The sequence below is a fragment of the Hydractinia symbiolongicarpus genome, chromosome 13, assembly GCF_029227915.1.
Source record: "Hydractinia symbiolongicarpus strain clone_291-10 chromosome 13, HSymV2.1, whole genome shotgun sequence".
Lineage (NCBI taxonomy): Eukaryota > Metazoa > Cnidaria > Hydrozoa > Anthoathecata > Hydractiniidae > Hydractinia > Hydractinia symbiolongicarpus.
The window spans coordinates 21,807,070-21,827,391 of NC_079887.1; the positions used below are offsets into that span (position 1 = coordinate 21,807,070).

General features: G+C 37.1%; 4 protein-coding genes across 5 annotated transcripts; 2 read left to right on the forward strand and 2 right to left on the reverse strand.

Moving 5' to 3' along the window:
* Nucleotides 1–422: 422 nt before the first annotated feature.
* Nucleotides 423–1,002, reverse strand: LOC130623215 (uncharacterized). Its single transcript, XM_057438694.1, has 3 exons — nt 936–1,002; nt 729–783; nt 423–636 (listed from the first exon to the last, which is right to left on the reverse strand). Exons 1-3 carry the CDS (start codon nt 1,000–1,002, stop codon nt 423–425), a joined length of 336 nt encoding a protein of 111 aa, XP_057294677.1.
* A 446-nt stretch (nt 1,003–1,448) lies between these two features.
* LOC130623216 (uncharacterized) lies at nt 1,449–5,802 on the reverse strand. The gene is made up of 5 exons (XM_057438695.1): nt 5,744–5,802; nt 5,239–5,248; nt 4,755–4,886; nt 3,939–4,668; nt 1,449–3,822 (listed from the first exon to the last, which is right to left on the reverse strand). Exons 1-5 carry the CDS (start codon nt 5,800–5,802, stop codon nt 2,783–2,785), a joined length of 1,971 nt encoding a protein of 656 aa, XP_057294678.1. The 3' UTR covers nt 1,449–2,782.
* LOC130623759 (P2X purinoceptor 7-like) lies at nt 1,710–2,762 on the forward strand. The gene is made up of 3 exons (XM_057439276.1): nt 1,710–1,998; nt 2,384–2,504; nt 2,599–2,762. Exons 1-3 carry the CDS (start codon nt 1,710–1,712, stop codon nt 2,753–2,755), a joined length of 567 nt encoding a protein of 188 aa, XP_057295259.1. The 3' UTR covers nt 2,756–2,762.
* A 12,952-nt stretch (nt 5,803–18,754) lies between the features above and the next one.
* On the forward strand, nt 18,755–20,322 carry LOC130623791 (uncharacterized). 2 transcript variants are annotated; one of them, XM_057439313.1, is made up of 2 exons: nt 18,755–19,879; nt 19,981–20,322. In XM_057439313.1, the coding sequence occupies exon 1, from the start codon at nt 19,480–19,482 to the stop codon at nt 19,828–19,830; it is 351 nt and encodes a 116-aa protein (XP_057295296.1). In that variant the 5' UTR covers nt 18,755–19,479; the 3' UTR covers nt 19,831–19,879; nt 19,981–20,322. Both variants share the same exon structure in this region; 1 of them encodes a protein (XP_057295296.1).

Sequence of the window (20,322 nt, forward strand, 5' to 3'; positions counted from 1 at the left end):
TTAAATATCCGCTCAACCGGAATAAAGTACGCATGCGAATTTTTTTAACAACAACCGGCGTATTTTCTAATGGCGAGGGAAGTAATACAAGACGGAGGCAAATTCTAATAATTGGAATTTTAAAGTAACTAAACTGCTTGCGTTTTAAAATATTATTTATTTTTGGTTAGCGATTTTAAACACATTTATGCTTTAAATTTCCGTAAATGCGTATTTATTACCAGACTTGACTATAAATCGTATTACTTTATGCGATGTATCCTCAAAGCTATTTGATTCCGAAATGTGCTCCAAGATTGAAGCAGACTCAAGAAAACGTCAGCTATTCGTAACACCTGTAGAAAAGCCAGGTAGAGAAACAACCATCGAACTATCTACAAAGTATTCGTGACTTAAATAATACTTAAAATTTATATATAATTTTAATCCAATTCTTCTTTTTCCCTCAATGCCCATACAATGGCAATTTCAGGTATGGGTTCACCATCTTTATATCCAACATAAACTCCGCTCGGCTCAGGAAACACGTCTCTTATTTTATTGACAACACAACTAGGTATCACTCGACGAACTGCTCTCCCTATCCTATTATGCACCCACCAAGTAAACTGTCTATAATTTGCGTACCTATAAGTCCTGAAAATATAAAATAGTGCTTATATTTACTTTATATATTTAATTCTGTAATTATGTTAAAATAATTCTGTAATTATGTTAAAAATATTTACTTGTTGGTTACGTTTTCTCGTCGTGGTCGATGACTCTCATTTGTGTCATGCATTCCTACCAATGCGGTCCATAAAACCTCCTACAAAAGTATGATGCTGTGGAAGTTTTTATGTTCTGTAATGCAGTTATCTAAAAATGAGTATGATTTTCACAATAGCGGAATCGCAATACTGACATGTGCCTATAAATCGCATATCAAAACTCACCGATCAAATTAAAAATATTCGCAGATTCTAACTCGCAACAGCAAAGACACTCCGCTTCGCTCGGCATTTCCTTACATTTTCCACACTTTCACCAAATGCTCACAGCAGCATCAACACGTGAAGCGACTGTTGAAATATGTGACGCTCACTTGCTATCTTTTATTTAGTTGTGAACCGGTGGTTCTATTATTTTATGTTAGAACTGTCACGTGCATTATATTACGCACATTTTTTTTATTCTCTACGTTTTTCTGTGATCAGCTTGTTTTTTATAAGAGAAAAAGTACTCTATGAGTGAGAAACTCTGTGTGTCTGTTTTTATCAGGTTATGGGACCAGACACTTTAATGTTATATCGAGTACTGAAATAATTTTGTTTTGTTGAATTTGATTTTTTACAATGGCAACTGAAGACGCAACTTTCAAAATTGAGAAGCTGATTGCTGAAAATTATCATTCATGGAAATTCAACATGAAAATGTATTTAAAGGGGCACTCCAGTGAAAAAAAAATATTTGAAAAAAATGTTATTTTTATAAGACAATACATAAATATGTCAAAATAAACCTTTTACAATCGTTAAAAATCTTTATTTATACCTTAATCGCGTCCGTAAACATCTTCAATTTCAAATAAATTTGCAAGGTCGCGTAAAGTCGAGAGGACTAGGTCCGAATAAATTAGCATACGTCACATCGTGCAAAAAGTCCGTGAGCTCAGCAGCACGCCTTCTAAAAGTTTTGTTTACTTACTGTTTACATTGTTCGTTGATAAGATGTCTTGTAATAATGACGAAGAATATAACTTAGAAAGCTCAGAATCGGATAATTCTCTTCATGAAAAAGACTTTACAAAGCTACAGCCATACGAATTTGAACCTCTTGTGTCTGACGAGGAAGAAGTTAGTAACGGTGTAGAAAATGACGAGGTTTCTTTTACTGATGCAGAGCCACGTACGGGTAATGCAAATTGGTGTGAATGTGGAAATTGTAGAGCAATGGAAACCGATACTGAAAGCGTGTGCTGTGTCGACTCAAACGAAATTCCTGATGAGTTTTTCCAAGGTAGGTAGGATATATACTGCAAATATAATTTTTTTCTAAGCGAAATTTTCCTTTTTAAACAAATAAAAAATATATTTCATCGCTTTTCTTTTACATTCTTTTCGTCAAAAACTTTATCTTTTGCTTCAATAAAATAATCTTTCATCACTTTTTTTTTACTTCACAAGCCAATTTATTTTTATTTCACGGTTCAACAATCTAATTCCTCCGCATGCGCTTTTTTTTGCACACAAATGCAAAGAAATCTTATGTAATGTTACATTTTCTCCGTGATGGAGAACATTGAAATGCGTGATCGAAAGATCGAATAAGGTTCGTGTGGAAATGATAAGTTAGTAAAACGGGGGTATAAATATTGTATAATTGAAAATCACTCTTATCATAGGTCATAAATGCGTTACAGAAGCTGCTGATTTTCAAGTGGTTGTTTTGACAAAAGCTGTTTTAGAAACTGCGTTATCTGCATTGCATGATTTGAGAGGAGACACTTTAGAATTAAAAAATGAGTAAGTAGCTCAACCTCGTTTCCAAGCCCTTCTTTTGTCCGAGAAAAAGAAGGTAAAAAACTGACAATAATGCCTCCCTTATTTTTCTATATAGATCTTATCGTTACGCTGGTTATAAACAGTTCACTTGGTGGATACACAGTCGATTGGGAAAAGGGGTGAGAAGAGTGATTCCTTCTTGTGTAGTATGGGCAATTCGAAGAAAATATCCGGCAGAAGATGAAAAATATGTTTTATTCAAAGAAAGTTGAATAAAAAGTTGAAAAAAAATAAAAAAGTCACGTTTTAAATCTTGTCCTGATGGCTTTAATGGCATCGCTTTTGTCGGGTTTTTCAACCTCTGTTATTCTTTCAGCAATTTCTCCTGTTTGTGGTAACTTATCTTTTTCGTTGTCGATTGGTTCCAAAGTAGCCGTCATTAATTCTGCTAAATACGCCTTTTCTTTCTTCTCGGTAATTTTTTTTACGACCCAGGATTGTGTTACTCGTGAAAAGACTTGTTTATAGCGGAGTACTCCTTTTTTGGTAACAGCCTGTTCACAATTAGTCCCCGAGTTAAAATCAAGGACAGCCAGCTGCGTGCGCGCGATCATACCTTCCATGCTGAAATGAATACGTTTCGGGCAATATTTGGTAAGCAAAGAATGGAATACCTCTAGGCTTCCCGTATGGCAAAAGTGCGCCAAATAGTTCATGTCGGCAAGAGTTTTTTTATTTTGCACAATAGTCTCCACTGCTTCATATGCAGGTGAATTCAACTTTAACCATTTGCGTTGCTGGTCTAATGTGGGGTGCGCACATTCATGGAAATATTCATTGCCTTGCCAAGAGTGGATTCCACGAATATGATAAAGAATGCTAAGCCACCTTTCACGTAAAACGTTTTCATTTTTGTCGCATGAAGCGCAGCACCACCATAAATGATTTATAATGGATTTGATCCAAGGTATCAGCTCAAGACATTCTTTGCGCTTCGCAGCAGCAGTCAAGCTTTTTTTCAAGCTTTTTCCAAAGTGCCAAACGTCGAACTGGTGGTTTATCTCAGGATGTTCTTTCTTCATGAATGCGCGGATTTGAACATGGCGATCTGTTGTTAATGCTGAAACTGTCACTTTGTGGTCACGCAGCTTATTTAGTAGCGTTACTAATCCCCACTTCTCCATTCGACTAGAATTCCCTGCAGTTCTAACATGAACAACTTGAAAGTCGATGATTTTATTGATGTCTACGCTCATTAGAGTGTACGTACCATACTTTGCACTGTAACCTGGAGAGTCACTTCGCCCATCACCAATCAAATTCCCTCTTTCGCAGCGCACTCAGAATAAATGTTATTTCGATATTTTTTATAAAAAGTGTTTAATTTTGGAAAAAGAACGGACCTTTGAATATCATAGAAGGTGGACTTAGAGATAAACTGAAGCCTCAAAATACTCATCATTTCGGCAATGCGGGCGTATGTGTTTCCGGAATACAATATGGCTGCAGAAAGTAATAAGTTCCCTGCTGCTCTTCCATTTACGATAGGTTGAGACTGCCAGCTGAAAACATGTTTATTTGGACAAATACTAGTAACAATGATAAGAGTTCCACGTTTTACCACACGAGTAATGCACGTTTTTTGTAAACACGTGAAACAAACTTGAAATAATGTCAACAGACAAGACCAGAAAACAAGAAATTGTGCGTCGCTTTTGAGCCCTGGGTTACATTCAGCAGTGTCAAAAGACTCTTCTTCGCTGATATTTTCATCATAACTGTCGTCGATGTGAATTTGTAATTGCGGTGAGTATAAAGAATCATCAGAAGGGCACTCATCACCAGAGACGATATCATGATCACTTTCCATATTTGCATTCAGCAAGAATGTCACGTCAGCTTGCGGAGGAAAGGATAGGTCGGTGTTAGTAGACTTACATCGTCCGTGCGGAAGAGTAAATTTCACTTTTAAAACATCCTTCGTTGGTTGTATCTCAGGATGAATTGCCTCTAAGGGATCACATTGTGTTCTAACGGACCTGGTAAAAGTATTGGCACCAACCGATTTCTCTACCGTTTCCACAATTGCACTAACGCCTTGTTCCTTAACCAATGAAATTATTTCTTGTTCAGCGTATACTTCAAGGTCAACATCATCCTCCACACTTAAAGCCTTTGCAACACACTAGAAAAAAATGATCAGAATAACTTCCAAGAAAAAAGACAGGCACAACTCACATTTTGGCAATAGCATAAATTTTAAAAACACACTTGTTTTTTAGCGAAAGTTTCCAATCTTTTTGATGTCGATTCTCTTGAATTTTCAGGCTTACTAAAAGAAAAAATTGTTGGAACAGCATCCTCGGTCAGCTGTCTCTTTCTTTTGATACCAGTAAGTTCAGCCTAAATAAACAAAGATTAGAAGTAGCGCCGATGAAATGATGCTAATAAAATGGGCACATTTACCCCCTGAAAATATTCGGCAGGTCCTTCCATCAAAAAGCTTCTTTTTTGAAAAACAAAGAATAGAAACTTACGAGCGCTACGAAAGATACATGTCTAACTAGATAACTTTGTATTGGAAATTGGTATAGTGTTCTTTTATAATATAAATATGTAGAAAACGTTATTTGGTTGTGTTGTGGATATAAGTACAAATAATGAAATGAAGAAGAAATGAGAAACTTTGATCGCGTTGACTAGCTAAAATGGCATTTTTACGAAGTGGCAATATTTTAATATGGAAGATTATTACCTGGAGATCCCTTTTAAAAGAACTATCTGTGAAGTGCGACGAACAAATATAAAAACTTCGATCGCTTGGTAGATCACCTGTACGACGTATTTTGTTTAGCCATTTTTGTCTGAGTTCTTTCTTTTTCACAGACGGGATTCTGTGAAAACTGACTTCTTTACACTTTTCTGATCGATTGGTACATCCAAACGCAGAGCAACTAACCATTTTTTAAAGATTTAAACGTAATTTACATACAAAAAGCGATTTAAATGTAAGCCAGAGGTCTTAACATGAACGTTCTCTGCGCTCGCTTAAACTTTCTGCACGATGTGATGTCATTGTTTATAATCGGGTCCAGTCCTAAATGAAATCGCGCCTGTCTGTTTTTTTATAAGAAAAAAATTGAATATGCGAAGGCTAGTACAACGATTTTAAATAAGGAAAACAAGTGAAGTAAGTTTTTTTTGATTTCTTATGCTTTTCTGAGTACGTATAAAACAAAAAAGAAAAAAGTGATTTTTACTGGAGTTCCCCTTTAATTGGAAAAGATCTTTGGGAGATTGTAACCGGTGATGAAACCATAGAGGATGATATGCAGGAGGCTGAGAAACGTCGAATCAAGAAACGCGAGAACCAAGCGTTTGCCGCCATTTGTTTGGGAATTTCAACAAACTTACAAATTTACGTTTGCTCCACGAAATCGGCTAAGGAAGCATGGGAAAATCTTGAAAAACATTTTCAGCAAAAAACACTTTCAAAAAGGATTTTCTATCGGAGAAAATTATATTCAGCAAAGATGGCTAGAGGTCAAAATATGACTGAACACATAAACAACATTAAGACATTGTCAGAACACCTGGAAGCGATTGATGATGCTGTTGCAGAAAAGGACCTAGTTATTCTTCTTATTAGTAGTTTACCCGAAGAGTGTAACTATTTAATAACGGCGCCTGAAACAATTGCTGAGGACAATCTAACTTGGGATTATGTGAGGGACAGGCTTATTCACGAAAGCGAAAAGAAAAAGCCTGCTGAAGCTGAAACTTCTGGTGATGCCCTTTTTTCGTCAAAGCCCAACAAAAAGAAATCCGGTAAATGTCATTACTGCAAGAAACCAGGACATTATGCTCGTGACTGTTTTAAGAAGAAAAGTGACCAGAAGAAAGAAAACGCAAATCTCGCTAACGATAATCACGATAATGAACTAGCTCTGAAATCCTCTGAAGTAAACGAGGATGAGTGGTGGATTGACTCTGGTGCTTCTTCTCACATGACCCATAATTTGAAAAGCTTAAGAGACTATTCCAGTTTTGAAACGCCTATAAAGGTAAAACTCGCCGATGATCACGTGCTGAATGCTTTCGGGAAAGGAAATGTACATTTGACCATTTTGAGCAAAAATGAAAAGGTCAAAACTGTGCTACATGACGTACTTTACGTGCCGAAGATCCAAAACAAACTGTTCTCTCTATCTTACCTAACCGATAAGGGAGTCGATGTGCAGTTCAAAGGCAAGGATTGCGATATCACCAAGGAGGGGAAGCAGTATACTATTGGACATAAGTACGGTAAACTTTACAAACTTAACACGATAAAGCCACGAAACGAGGAAACGTGCTGTATCGGGAAAACAATCAAACAGGATTCAATCGAGCTGTGCCACCAATGATACGGTCATCTGGGATACGACAACCTCAAACTCTTAAACGATAAAGAAATGGTAAATGGCCTGAATATCGATACCAAGGAAGCCGTCGATCGAATCTGCGAAGGATGTGCAATTGGGAAACAGCATCGCAAATCATTCCCAAAGAAATCGCAAAGCACCACAACCAGATTGCTCGAGCTGATTCACAGTGACGTGTGCGGACCGATGGATGTACCTTCAGTGGGAGGTTTCAGGTACTTTGTGACTTTTATAGACGATTTCTCAAGATACACTACTGTCTACATGATGAAGCAAAAGTCTGAAGTGCTTGAAAAGTTTGGGGAGTTTGTAAACCTTGTTGAAAATCGCACTGGATTGAAAGTCGAACGATTACACGTGGAGAACAAAACTATAAAACGCCTTCAGATAATGGTGGTGAATACTTCTCAAAGGACTTTGACGAATTCTGCAACAATCGAGGAATTCAACGTGAACCGACCATTCCATACTCTCCACAACAAAACGGAGTTGCTGAACGCATGAACCGCACCCTACTGGAAACTGCACGATCAATGCTGCATCACGCAAAAAAACCCTTAACCTATGGGCTGAAGCTGTATCTACCGCATCCTACACACGGAACCGAAGTCCTACTGCTGCACTGAAGGGAGCAACGCCTTATGTACTTTGGCACGGTAAAAAGCTTGAAGTTAGTGGCCTGAAAGTGTTTGGCTGCAAAACGTACGTGCATATTCCCGAATCAAAATGTAATGGAAAACTCCAGAAGAAATCGTTTCCATGCGTTTTTGTTGGATACCCTGCGAACGAAAACGGGTACAAACTGTACAATCCTGAAACGAGACAGATGCTTCGAAGTCGTGATGTCATCTTCGTAGAGAACGCTTTTCACATCAAAAAATCGGACAACGTAACTCACGAATTTTTCACTGGAACATTCAGAGAAGCTGAGGCAGAAGCTGAAACGGAACAACCAGGAAACAACATCGGTGAACCGCAAGTCGCTGTCGAAGAAGATGCCAGACCACAACGAGCAAGGAGACCACCTGACAGACTGAACGTTCTGACAGGTAATTGGTGGAACCTGATGGAGGTGGCATCGGTCGCAGCTATGGACACTGAGGAGCCAACGACCATTGAAGAAGCTTTAAGCGGTGTGAACTCAAAGCTGTGGTCTGAAGCACTTCGTAATGAATTTGATTCGCTGAAACAGAACCAAACCTGGGACTTGGTTGACTTACCCCCCGGTAAGAACATTGTTGGCACTAAATGGGTGTTTAAGCACAAACGTGATGCTAAAGGCGAGATCACCCAGTGTAAAGCTCGTCTACAGGGATACTCTCAAAAACCCGGTGTCGACTATTGGGGTGTTGAAATATGTGACGCTCACTTGCTATCTTTTATTTAGTTGTGAACCGGTGGTTCTATTATTTTATGTTAGAACTGTCACGTGCACTATATTACGCACATTTTTTTTTATTCTCTACGTTTTTCTGTGATCAGCTTGTTTTTTATAAGAGAAAAAGTACTCTATGAGTGAGAAACTCTGTGTGTCTGTTTTTATCAGTGACTTCTTCTTGATCAGTATCCTCATCTCAGCTTTCCCAGCTGGAATCCGAGTCAGTACTTGGTTTAGTATTTCGCCTGATAGGCTCAAATTGTATCCTACCACATTTTCCCTGCTGCTCATTTTTTTGTTTGTTTCACAACTTCTGGGTATTGCAATTGAATGATGATTACTCAACCGAAGTTAGTATTCATTTTCAAAGTTTCCTGAAATTTTCACGGGGTAAATATACTCATCACCAATGAATTTCACTAGTAAAGTTTGAGTAAAAAATTCCAATGCGGAAGATGATTTACGATATTCTAAGAGGGGACGTCAGAGCACTCACGGGTGAAGAAATTTATGAAACAATATGACGGATGGTTTACCTCGTGTCGGAGATGAATTTTTAAAGGGAATATGGCGTGAAAAATTATTTTTACATATATAAACCACTTTTCAAAGTCATAAAAGAATATCTAGTTCTTATGTTTTGAAGATAAAAAAAACAAAAACAAACAACATAAAAAGTTTCACATGTTTACATTATAGTCGCCTTCTTCAACGAGGTCGTTTTAACGCGGTCAGAGATCTGGACAGCGACTTACGTAAGCAATTGTATAGAAAAAAAAGTGAGCCCCCGTAAAAGTAGAAGGTTCTTTTTAGAAAAAATATGTAATGTTTTGAGAAAGTAAATAACAAACATTCATATTAAATTTTATCATGGATCAACCAACGGTACTTGGTTTTCAGTTTGAACCAGAATTTCAGGATGATGAAGAACATTCTGAACCTGAAGAATATTCTGATATTTCTTTGGATGATGCGAACTTGCGAGCTATTACAGCGGAGGGAGATAGGAAGCTGGGGTCGATGGTTGGTGTACTTGTGGGCACTGCGTCGTATTGGATACGGAAAGAGAGTGCATATGCTGCCACGAGATAGACGAAATAAAATATTTCAAATTAGACGGTTTGCTTTAGTTTATTTCTATTTACAAAATAAACAGTGAAACAATTACACATACAATCTAGTACCCAAACCTTTTTTAGATTGCAGATGTATCACTGAGCACGATAGCTTTTCAAACGTTATGCTGGACAGGGGTGTTTTGTGGACTGCTTTGATATCGTTATATGACAGGGAAAATGCATCTTTACCATGTGATAGGGATAACGTACCTAGCCAGTAAGTAGAGTTATATAAGAACATGTAATATATTATATTATCCATAAATGAAATATATAACCTATTTTAGATCATATCGCTACGCATCGTACAGACAGTTTAGTTGGTTCATCCATACTAGGTTGGGACGAAGTGTGCGGAGAGTCATTCCTGCTTGTGTCGTTGCTAAAATAAGAACAGCCTTCCCTTCTGAAAGTGGTAATTACACTAGGTTTAGAGAGGGAGGAACGAATGTTCCCGAGATTGAAATGGTGTGGCAATTTGCAGCTCACGAAGACGAAAGCGACTAAACCGTTCATTAGTATACGTGTAAAATATCCATGTAAATAATATATGTATGAAAATAGTATGTAAATAATTATATAAGCTAAAAAAATAAAAAGTCACTACAGTTTTAATCTGCTATACTTAGCTGATTGCTCAATGATAACTTCACGGTCTTCTCTCTCTGATGGTGCTACAGTCAAACTGAGCTTACGTTTGCTGCGCTTTTCCGTGGTTACCTTTCTATTTTCTTCAACTCGTGTGATTATATTACCGAGTATGTCAACAAGGTATATCTGCGGGAATATCTGGTGTTGCATGTCCCAACTTGGATCAAAGCATTTTTCTTCAAAATGTTTTGAACAAACAAAGACCCTTTTAGGTAAATTTTTTCTCCGCAAAGCATGTATCCACTTTTTGCGCGTATCTTCATTTGAACTTTCTCGGGATTATTAGCCGTATGATTAGTACAACCTACAGCAGCACACCACGCCATTTTAAGAAATATCGAAAAAAAGTTTTTGAGCATAAATGTTTTTAAAATATATCGACGGGGGTTAAATTGTATAAAATAAATCTAAGTTTCTATTATAAATTATTAATAGGTTTAAGAACAAACTTCGCGTGCGGTGTGTGTGAAGAGGAAGGCTTCTGTATTTTCTATAAAATTGCTTACGTCACAGTAAATCGATTATGCTATATCGCACTTGATCGTGTTTTCATCAGAAACTATCATGGCGGTCGAAGAAGGCCACTCTCGTGGCGAAGGTTAAACTTTAAAGAACAATATTGTGCGTAAGAATTACTTTTTAAGATATATTAATGCTGAATTATTGTTTCGTGCTATATGAAGTTTTTATATGCAAATATTTATAAAACATGCTATATTCCCTTTAAATCTTTGAATAGGCATTATTAACTTATAAGTGCAAATTAAGGAAAAAAACTTAAGCGAATTTTAGGTCAACTTGATTTTTCTCGTAAGCTTTAATATCTTTAAAATAGAAATAATCGTGTAGCAAATTTTTGGTGTCAACTATGACGAAGTTTTCTCACCTGTCGCAAAGTATAGTTCTATTCGTACTGTACTAGCCATTGCCAATCAACTTGATTTAAACCTCCACCAAATGGATGTTAAAACAGCATTCCTAAATGGAGATCTCGAGGAAGAGATTTTCGTTAAGCAACCGTCGATTGCGAAAGAGTCTCTATCAGTTAGGGACAACTGCAAATTAGACTATTTCTCCTAAATAAGCTAGTAGCTAAATTAGGAGATTTTTAATAGCTTAACTTAGAGAGAAAAGTCTATTTAGGAGATGGAATTTTTTAATCGACGATATCTTCGCAATCTTTGTTGGTCGCGCGATTATTTTTACTGTACTACTTGCTGACTTAGTCATCTTTGCTTAGGTGAAATTTCATAGAATTTGCATGGCGGATATAAAATGTATACATGAAAACGTGCCCACCAACTAAACTCGTTTCCAATCGACTAGAAATTATATCTATGTGACTAGAACAAGGTCCGGGGCGAGATTGTCCAAATAGCTTATTTAGTCTATGATAGCGTAATTAGGACATCATAGCCTAACTAGTATATTATTTTCCCGCAAAAAAACTGAAGGTTTCGCGCCACAAGTTTCCTTTTTCATTATTATTGAACTTATTAGAAAGTAACATACACGTCTTAAAAAATGGCTAGTTTAGACAATGCTGAACGAAAGTTGTATGCTGATAGATACTGTGAGTATCGTACTCGCCAAGTTTGGCACAGAACATGAGTTTTTTATTGCGTTTTGTGTGATAAATGGTTATCATTTTCAAGTTAGACCTTTAATTGGTATGGAAATGCCAATGATACTAGTTCGGGAGCCAGAAAATGTATATGACAGCAATGCAATTAAATGATGATGAGGTGACAAAACAGCTAGCTCTAATGATATTTCTTGTCTAATGACAGCTGGTTCTACTATAGTTAGAGGTTGCAACCCTCTAGAGATTTTTCAAAGTCCATACATGAACTGAATCACGAACTTTTGGATATCGTCGTTAGAGAACGCACAGGAGAAACTGTTAGGCGCATAGCTGGGCGTACTGTTGGCTGAGTTCCAAAAGTTCACATTCCGTGCTTAGCTCTCGTTGGGGTCGGACGTATCTAAACGGTCCGGTCTTGGCGCGCTAAGTCGAAGAAAGAAAAAAGAAGACTAAAGCTTGAAGAGCTCCTGCTTTGACAGCTAAGTCCTTTTTGATTTATTATATATTGTATTGCCTTCTTGACTTCATTTATATCTTTTCATTTCTTTAATTTGTTGTTTTGTAAGTTTTTAAATTATTGTTTTTGTTAATAAATTGTTTTTATCCCAGTCAGTTTTTTATCCATCTATCTTGCTGTGTTGTGGGTTCCTGCTGCTCCTTCTGTGTAACATCGTAAGGAAATGGGCTTGCCTCAGATCCTGTAAACATAGTTTTGGAAGAGCACATAACCGTAGAATGATCTCTCTACGACTTAAAAATAACTTTACCAAGGTAGGAAACCCCACATTTACGCTAAAACTGATTTTTGTGTTTGTTGTATTTTTGAGCAATACAAAACCTTCGTTCAAAAGTAGCTCACCCAACAACAATGAAATGAGTCGACTAGATAGGAGTTTCTTTCTATCTCTTCACTTGATGCCTGCAATACAGTTTCTGAAAGCCAGCTCACTCTCCAATTAAAATTAATGGCTTTATCAAAACTTAAGCCAAGCAGGCACAAGTATTTCTATTTTTTAATCCTCTTGTCAGGGGTCATCTGCCTCAAAATAGGTCCTGTTAAGTATCCCTGTTCTTCATGCTTAAAACATGTGGCAAAAACACACAAAGCACTTTCTTGTGACAAGTGTGGATTATGGGCTCATAAAAAATGTGAGCGTATTTCTGATAAAAAAATATCAACAATTTATGAAGACTCCTGAAGATAAACTGTTTTTCGTTTGCAGTCCCTGTCTTTCTCGAAATTTGCCCTTTGCTAATGAGGAGTCATTTGGTGACGAGACAACATCAATATTACTATTGATGAAAACTTTGATTTTGAGGCAATCAGAAATGGGAAGGGCTTAAAAATGGCCCATCTCAACATTGATGGTCTGTCATCCAAACTAGACTATGTTAAACTTCTGCTACATCAAACAAAACTTGATGTATTCTCCATCTGTGAAACCAAATTTGATGACACCATCACTGACAATGACGTTAAAATTGATGGCTATGTTTGTTATAGGAATGATCGGAATAGACGAGGTGGGGGTGTTCTAATTTTTGTTAATGAAAACTTGGATAGCCACCTTTTGAAACACCTTTACTTCAAAAATGTTGAATCACTATGGGTGAAAGTGTGCCTGAAAAAAACTAAACCTATTTACGTGTGTGGGGTTTACAGGCCACCTGGAGGTAGTGATTTGCAGAGTACCGAAAACCTGTGTACTCATTTTAAACAGTGTTTTAACAAGCTCCCAAAAGAAAAAAAAGTTTTTATCTTGGGAGATTTTAACTGTAACATGCTTTCAAAATATGCTCTTTTCTCCAAAATAAAGGAATTATGCTCCACTCTTTTCCTAAAACAACATATTACGGAGCCAACTCGTGTTACTGAAAATAGTAGCACTCTTATAGACTTGATACTTTCTAACAGTTCTTGTATTTCTAAACTGGTGTGATGGATTTAGGCATCAGTGATCACAATTTAGTTTATGTGATCAGAAAATTCAAAAGGCCAAAATTTGAACCTAAAACATGCAAGGTTCGTAGCTACAAGAACTTCAGTGAAGAGGCTTTTCTGAAGGACCTCAGGAATTTAGACTGGTCATATTTTAATAATTATGATGACCTTGATGAAGCATGTGAGAAACTGAATAAAAATGTTAAAACAGTGGCTGACAAACATGCCCCTTTCAAAACACATAGATTTTCTGGCCGTGTTGAGGCATGGGTCACTGATGAATTAATAATAGCCATCAAAGAAAGAGACTTCTTGAAACGGAAAACATCAAAAACAAAATCCATCATAGACTGGGAAGCTTTCAAACAAAAAAGGAACCAGGTAATAGGTCTCAAAAATCGACTTAAAAACGAGTACTATATAATGACGTTTTGCAGGACTTTCAAAAACGGCCAAAACAACTTTGGAAAACCCTAAAAAACTGGTTCCTGATAAGTCAGGCAATACTACCTCGATAAAACGAGTAGTCCAAAACGATGGTACAGAAACTTCTCACCCAAAAGAAATTTCCAACACATTCAATTCATTTTTTGTCAGTGTTGGTGCCAAACTAGCCTCTAAATTTTCTTCTGACACTACTAATGTTAATCCACCTGTTAGCGGACACGATTTTCGGTGGGCTCGTATTGAGACCAAAAGTGTCGAAAAAATAATTAGTTCACTAAAACTTAATAAAGCTACAGGCTTGGACGGAATTGGTTCACGACTGCTAAAAGCAGGTTCGTCAGTTTTACGTATTTTTTTATCAAGTCTTTTCAACAAATCTTTATGTACTGGTTATGTACCTAAATGTTGGAAGACTAAAAGGGTCTCGCCTATTTTTAAAAGTGGCAATAAAACAGATCCTACTAATTATCGGCCTATCTCCATTTTGCCAATTCCTATGAAAATTTTTGAAAAGTTAGTGCATGAGCAAATGTCTCATTTTATTTCTGAGCACAACTTCCTGAATCACAGACAGTCCGGATTTCTAAAACTCTTTTCCACAGAAACTGCAGTAGTCGATGTCTCTGATTTTATTCTTACTGAGCTCGACCAACATAACTTTGTTTGTGCTGTGCTCATTGACCTTAAAAAAGCTTTTGACACTGTTGATCATAAAATTTTCTTAAAAAAACTATGGTGTTTTGGCATCAGAGATGCTGCCTTTGACTGGTTCGAGTCCTACTTAACGGGCCGAATGCAGCTGACTCTTGTAAACGACACAGGATCAGATCTGCTTCATGAAGACGCTTTTGGGGTGCCGCAGGAATCTGTGTTGGGGCCCCTGCTCTTTCTTTTGTATATTGATGACTTAAAATCTGTCATCAATTCAAACTACCACCATCTATATGCAGATGATACAATAATTATTTCGTCTTATAAAAACTTGGATACCCTTGTCTCCCAGGTCGAGTTAGAACTTTCGCAAGTCGACCTCTGGCTGAATAATAACAAAATGACTATTAATACGGACAAAACTGAAACAATCTTTTTCGGCAACCACAGCCAGTTAAAAAAAGTTGAGAACAAAACTATCAACTATACGGGTATTCCTTTGAAGAGGAGCGAAAAAGTTAAATATCTTGGGGTAACATTTGATCAAAAAATGCAATGGGAAAAGCACATTAATGACATAAATAGAAAAATACTAATTAAATATTCTAAAATTAGAACCATTGCATCCTGTTTAACACCTCACACAAAAAACCTTTTAATTAATGCACTTTTCATGCCATATTTCAACTACTGCTCCTCGGCATGGGCTTGTGCCACCCAAGGTAGATTAGGAAAACTAGAAAAACGATTAAAATGTGTCCGTACCTTTCTTGGGAAAGAGAGGGAATATTCAATGAATAATTTACTCATCAAAAACGATGCCATATTAGTTTTCAAAGCCATGAATCACATTGCTCCTGATTACATGCGCTCAAAATTCCTTTTGACAAAAAACTGTCATAATCATCAAACAAGAGGAGCTTCGAAAAACAGGTTCACACTTCCCTTGGTCAACACGGAATTTGGCAAAAAAGCCTTCCCATTTAGAGCTGCAAAAGTGTGGAATAATCTTCCAGACCAAGTGACCTGTGATGGAAGTCTGCTTTCGTTTAAGACTTCCATCTCTAATGTATTTGGCAAATTCTAATGGAGATCACTTTTTAACTTTTTAACTTTTGTTTTTTATTCTTTTTCTTTTCAATTTTCACAGATTATAAATGTTACTATGTTTGATTGAGCTGAGGCAGTCTAAGGTTTATCATTTTTTGTTTCTTTTTTGTTCTAGTGGCCCCCAGTGGAAACAATCCACTAACTTTAGGTTTTTGTGATTTTCTGGGCTAGCCACTTTAAATATTTATTATTATTATTATTATTATTATTTAGTTATTGCTGGGATACTTTCACCAGCTATTGACAGTGGAAAAATTCGTCAGGCTACAGCGTTTTATACAGGTGGCATGTTACACGGGGACCATCCAACATTAGGAAAAGGACCTAAGTTAGAGTGCATGTATTGTTTTGAAACAGACAGTTGTGACACTGTAACTAACGTAATTTCTGAAATAGGAAGTGTGGCACAAGTAACAACACTGTAATTATTGAGTTTTATTGAATTTTATTAGGTATAAACATAAAATGGCAAATATATTTGACGAAAATCTAAACCTAGTCAAAGTAAACAACGCAAATAAAAGAAGAGTGGCTGAACCTGGGTTTAGTGATGGAAAAAAAAGAAAAAGTGGGACAGAGTTTGTTGTGGACCAGGCAGCACGTAGTGACTGCTGCTACAAAAGACGGAATGGCATACTAAACAGTATGTCGTTGTTAAAGTTGTGTACAGGTGATGATGTCACTGTTGACTTTCAACACGCAGTATCGAAAGCTTCTTTTATTTCATGGATAGAGTGTTTATTTTTGGGAGTTAAGTTTGTAATATTTTGTAATGGTGTGATATTAGGGTTTATAGTTATGGTCGGTTTAGGTGTAGTAGTGATATCAGAGTTTGTTTTTTTGCAATTTTTTTTCACCTTTCTATATGTCCTGCAGCTGTTGGAAATGTATTATTTTCATTGTTTTTTACAAGACATTCGTTACATTTCCGAAGACTGTGTTTAGTTTTGTTGTTTTCTTCCACTTTATCCCATTTATCACTCCCGTAATTCTTAATATATCCCAGTTTCTCTCGATAGGGCCACTTTTTTTTACGCAGGAAGAGAAGCAAGTTAGAAATTTGACTGAAAAAGTACTTTTCTTCAATTTTTCCAGATGAGGAAATTGTTCCATAAACTTGGAATATCGTGTTGCCTTTTCTTCAATTTTCAAACTATTTAATACTGCAGCTCTCATGAAATTACATGAAAAATATAAGGCCATTGTTGAGCTTATTTGACGCTATATAGTTGCTTGTTTACATATTCATTCTTCGACAAGCTTCCCGGTGACGCGGGGCTGTCAAAAAAAGCTAAGTCGCGTTGATTTCGATTGTAGTATCCGAGTACGAGCGGCTCGAAGCAAATGTCAATTTTTTTCTTCAGGGTCTAAACACCAGATACGTGGAACAAACCTTGTGCCTTATCTTTTCCTAAGACTCCAATAAAACATAGAAAAGTATGGAAAGCTCCATTTTTCTAGTTTTTCGCCCATCGGCTGCGCGTAGAAAATTACCAACTTTAGGACTAGCCTTAACTCGCCCGAGCATGCAAATCGGAAAAGTTGCTCACAAATACTATGATTCACGCAAATTTATACCCGTTTTTCGTTGTTTAATGTTTTTTTAGTTGTTACTGTGGCAGACATAAAGCTACCAACGCAATCAAGAAAACGTGGCAAACCAAGTGGTGACTCAACGTGTACGATTGGACTTCCCAAATTCAAAAAGTCTGCTGGTCCAATTCCTTTCGTTCGAATGCACCCGAAAGAAAAGGAAAGAGGTAATTTTAAATCTAAACATACTTGCTATATGTTTGTGATGTTATAAAATAAGTTTAAAACGAGGACTTCTTTTTTCCTTGTTTTAATTCTTTTAATGCCCATTTTTTCAAAGAGATGCTGTCGTGGTTCACTTCGCAAAAGAATGCTGACCTGGCTATCCAAGAAGAATGCCTGATTAGCCATGCCATGGTACAAGAGAAAGAAGTTCAGCATCCTGGAATCGGTGATGATTTCAATTTCAATCTCATCAAAAGGTACTTCTCGCCATCGGGATGGAAAGCTGCGACTTGCGCAATCAACACTTTTTCAAAAAAAAAATCATCGCGCTATTCTTGCAACGGCTGTTTCAAGACGTTTGATGTTAAAGAAGAAACATCAATACAGTGTGACAGATGTCTGCATTGGTACCATTTATCGTGTGTGCTTTTAAAGAAAGCACCTAAAACAAAACATTGGTTTTGCCGTTACTGCAGAGGAAGCCATTAAATCAATGTAAAAAATTGTAAATTGTAGAATGTAAAACTTATTTGACAATGACATATACCATTCAATCAGCTTCGCGTTCTTTATGTTTATCTTGACTGTTCCCACCTCGTGTCGTTGCGTACGCACTTTAACAATTGTAAATATCGTATCATATATTACGTACAAATAGCGCTACGCACTATTAATACGCACTTTACGTACGAATAGCGGATGAACATATACGTACGCACTATAATAAAGTGCGTACGAATATAAACTCCGTATTTTTAAATGGGAGATTTTTTTTAAAAATAAGCACCCAGAAGCGCAATATGCGCCATGAATATTTTATTAGTCTTTTCTTCATTTAATCAAAAGGACAACACTGATTCTTTTGTTTTAGAGCCTGGGATCTAAATTTACCATAGATTGGCTCACATGCATTCAAAAAACATTTTCTTTTTCTTTTAAACGCGAACGAAACAAGATCAAAATGTCAAAGACAGTAAGTAATTCGAAAACATGTTTGCCTAATATAGAAGCAACCACCGTGATTAAAATTTAAAATTGTCAAACACTTTAAAACTAACTAACAAGTCTCGTTTCTGAATTTTCTTTTACATTCATTAGGCTAAAAAATCGATCAAAAAGTGGACTGAGGAAGACCTGGCAAGCGCGTTATCTGAGGTCGAAAACGGAATCTCGTCTATCCGAGCAACAGCTAAAAAATACGGAGTAAACGAAGCCACAATTCGCCTAAGAAAAAGAAATAAAAAGGAAAATAAACAATTCGTAGGGTCTGGCCGAAAACCCACCCTTACTGAAGCAACTGAATCGGAATTAGCTGAAGTAATCCGCGTCCTATGCTGCCTCGGATTTAGTCCTACACGAGACCAAGTCAAAAATCTTGTCAAAGAATATGTGGAGGCAAGAAAAATGAAAACCCCTTTCGCTGAAAACCGCCCTGGGAAGGAATGGCTAAGATTGTTTATGGAACGAAACATGCTTTCCCTAAAAAAAGGCAACAATGATCTGCAGTGCGCGTAAGGCCGTGACAGCAAATCCTTTCGTTGTGCATGACTTTTACGACATGCTTGAAAAAATCGTTAAAGAAAAAAAATTTCCACCCAACCAAATCTGGAACTGTGACGAATCTGGATTTCCAACAGATCCGAAAAGGTGCAAAGTGGTCAGCAAAAGTGGCGAAGTCGCATATCGAGTAACACCAGGTGCTGGTCGGGAAAATACAACAACCTTAGCTGCTGTGAACGCAGCTGGACAAGCATTACCACCACTTGTTGTTTTCCCAGGAAAAAATCATCAGGAGTCTTGGTTCTCACCTGAAAGTAAGTCCCACACAGTAAATACAATTCTTAATTGTCACCCAATCTTCTGCTCCCCTTTCCCTCCTACACTATTTTTTATGTATCCGCTGTCTAAAACATTATTTGGATCTTGTTAGGTATGCCAGGTACACTGTATGGTTGCTCAGATAATGGTTGGATGACCACTGATGTGTTTGGCGAAGGGTTTAAACACTTTTGCAGAGTAGTAACAGATCGGCCACTTTTGCTTCTCTTTGACGGCCATTTGTTGCATGTCTCTGCCAGTCTTATCTTAAAAGCCATGGAGGAAGATGTGACAATCATGAAATTTCCACCGCATGTGACAGATCTTCTACAACCGTTAGATGTAGCATGTTTTGGTCCCCTGAAGAGAGAATGGGAACGTGTCTTAAATGAATGGTGTGTTTCTTACGGTGGTAAGCGTCCTCTTCGAAAAGCTGACTTTGTGGAGAAACTTGGACAGTGTTGACAAACCGCACTTACTGAAGATAACATAAAAGCAGGATTTAGACGAACAGGTATAATAATACATATTTTATTTTACAAAAACGTCATTAAGTGAAACTGCTTCTCCTCTTGTGAAATGTGGAAAAGTAAATTCAACTTGTTTTTAATCTAGGTATATTTCCGATCGACAGAACGAAGTACCCGGAGAAAAGATTTGACCCACGGTTACTTAAAAGATATAAAAAGATGGTGCGAAATGGGAAAACCAGAGGACGTTATGGAAGAACTTGCTCGCGCTTCAAATACGCCGAAAAAAATAAAAGAGCCAACGAATGTAAATGCGGCGACAACGCCAACGCAATCAATCGACACCACACAATCGCCGCTTCTTGCTAACGCTTCTTCAGCATCCTTTATTGACGCTCCTTCAACTGCAAGCACCAATCAATCGACGCCAATACTTCGTATACAGGAACCATGCGGGATATTTCACTTTTTAAGGTCCACGATGTAA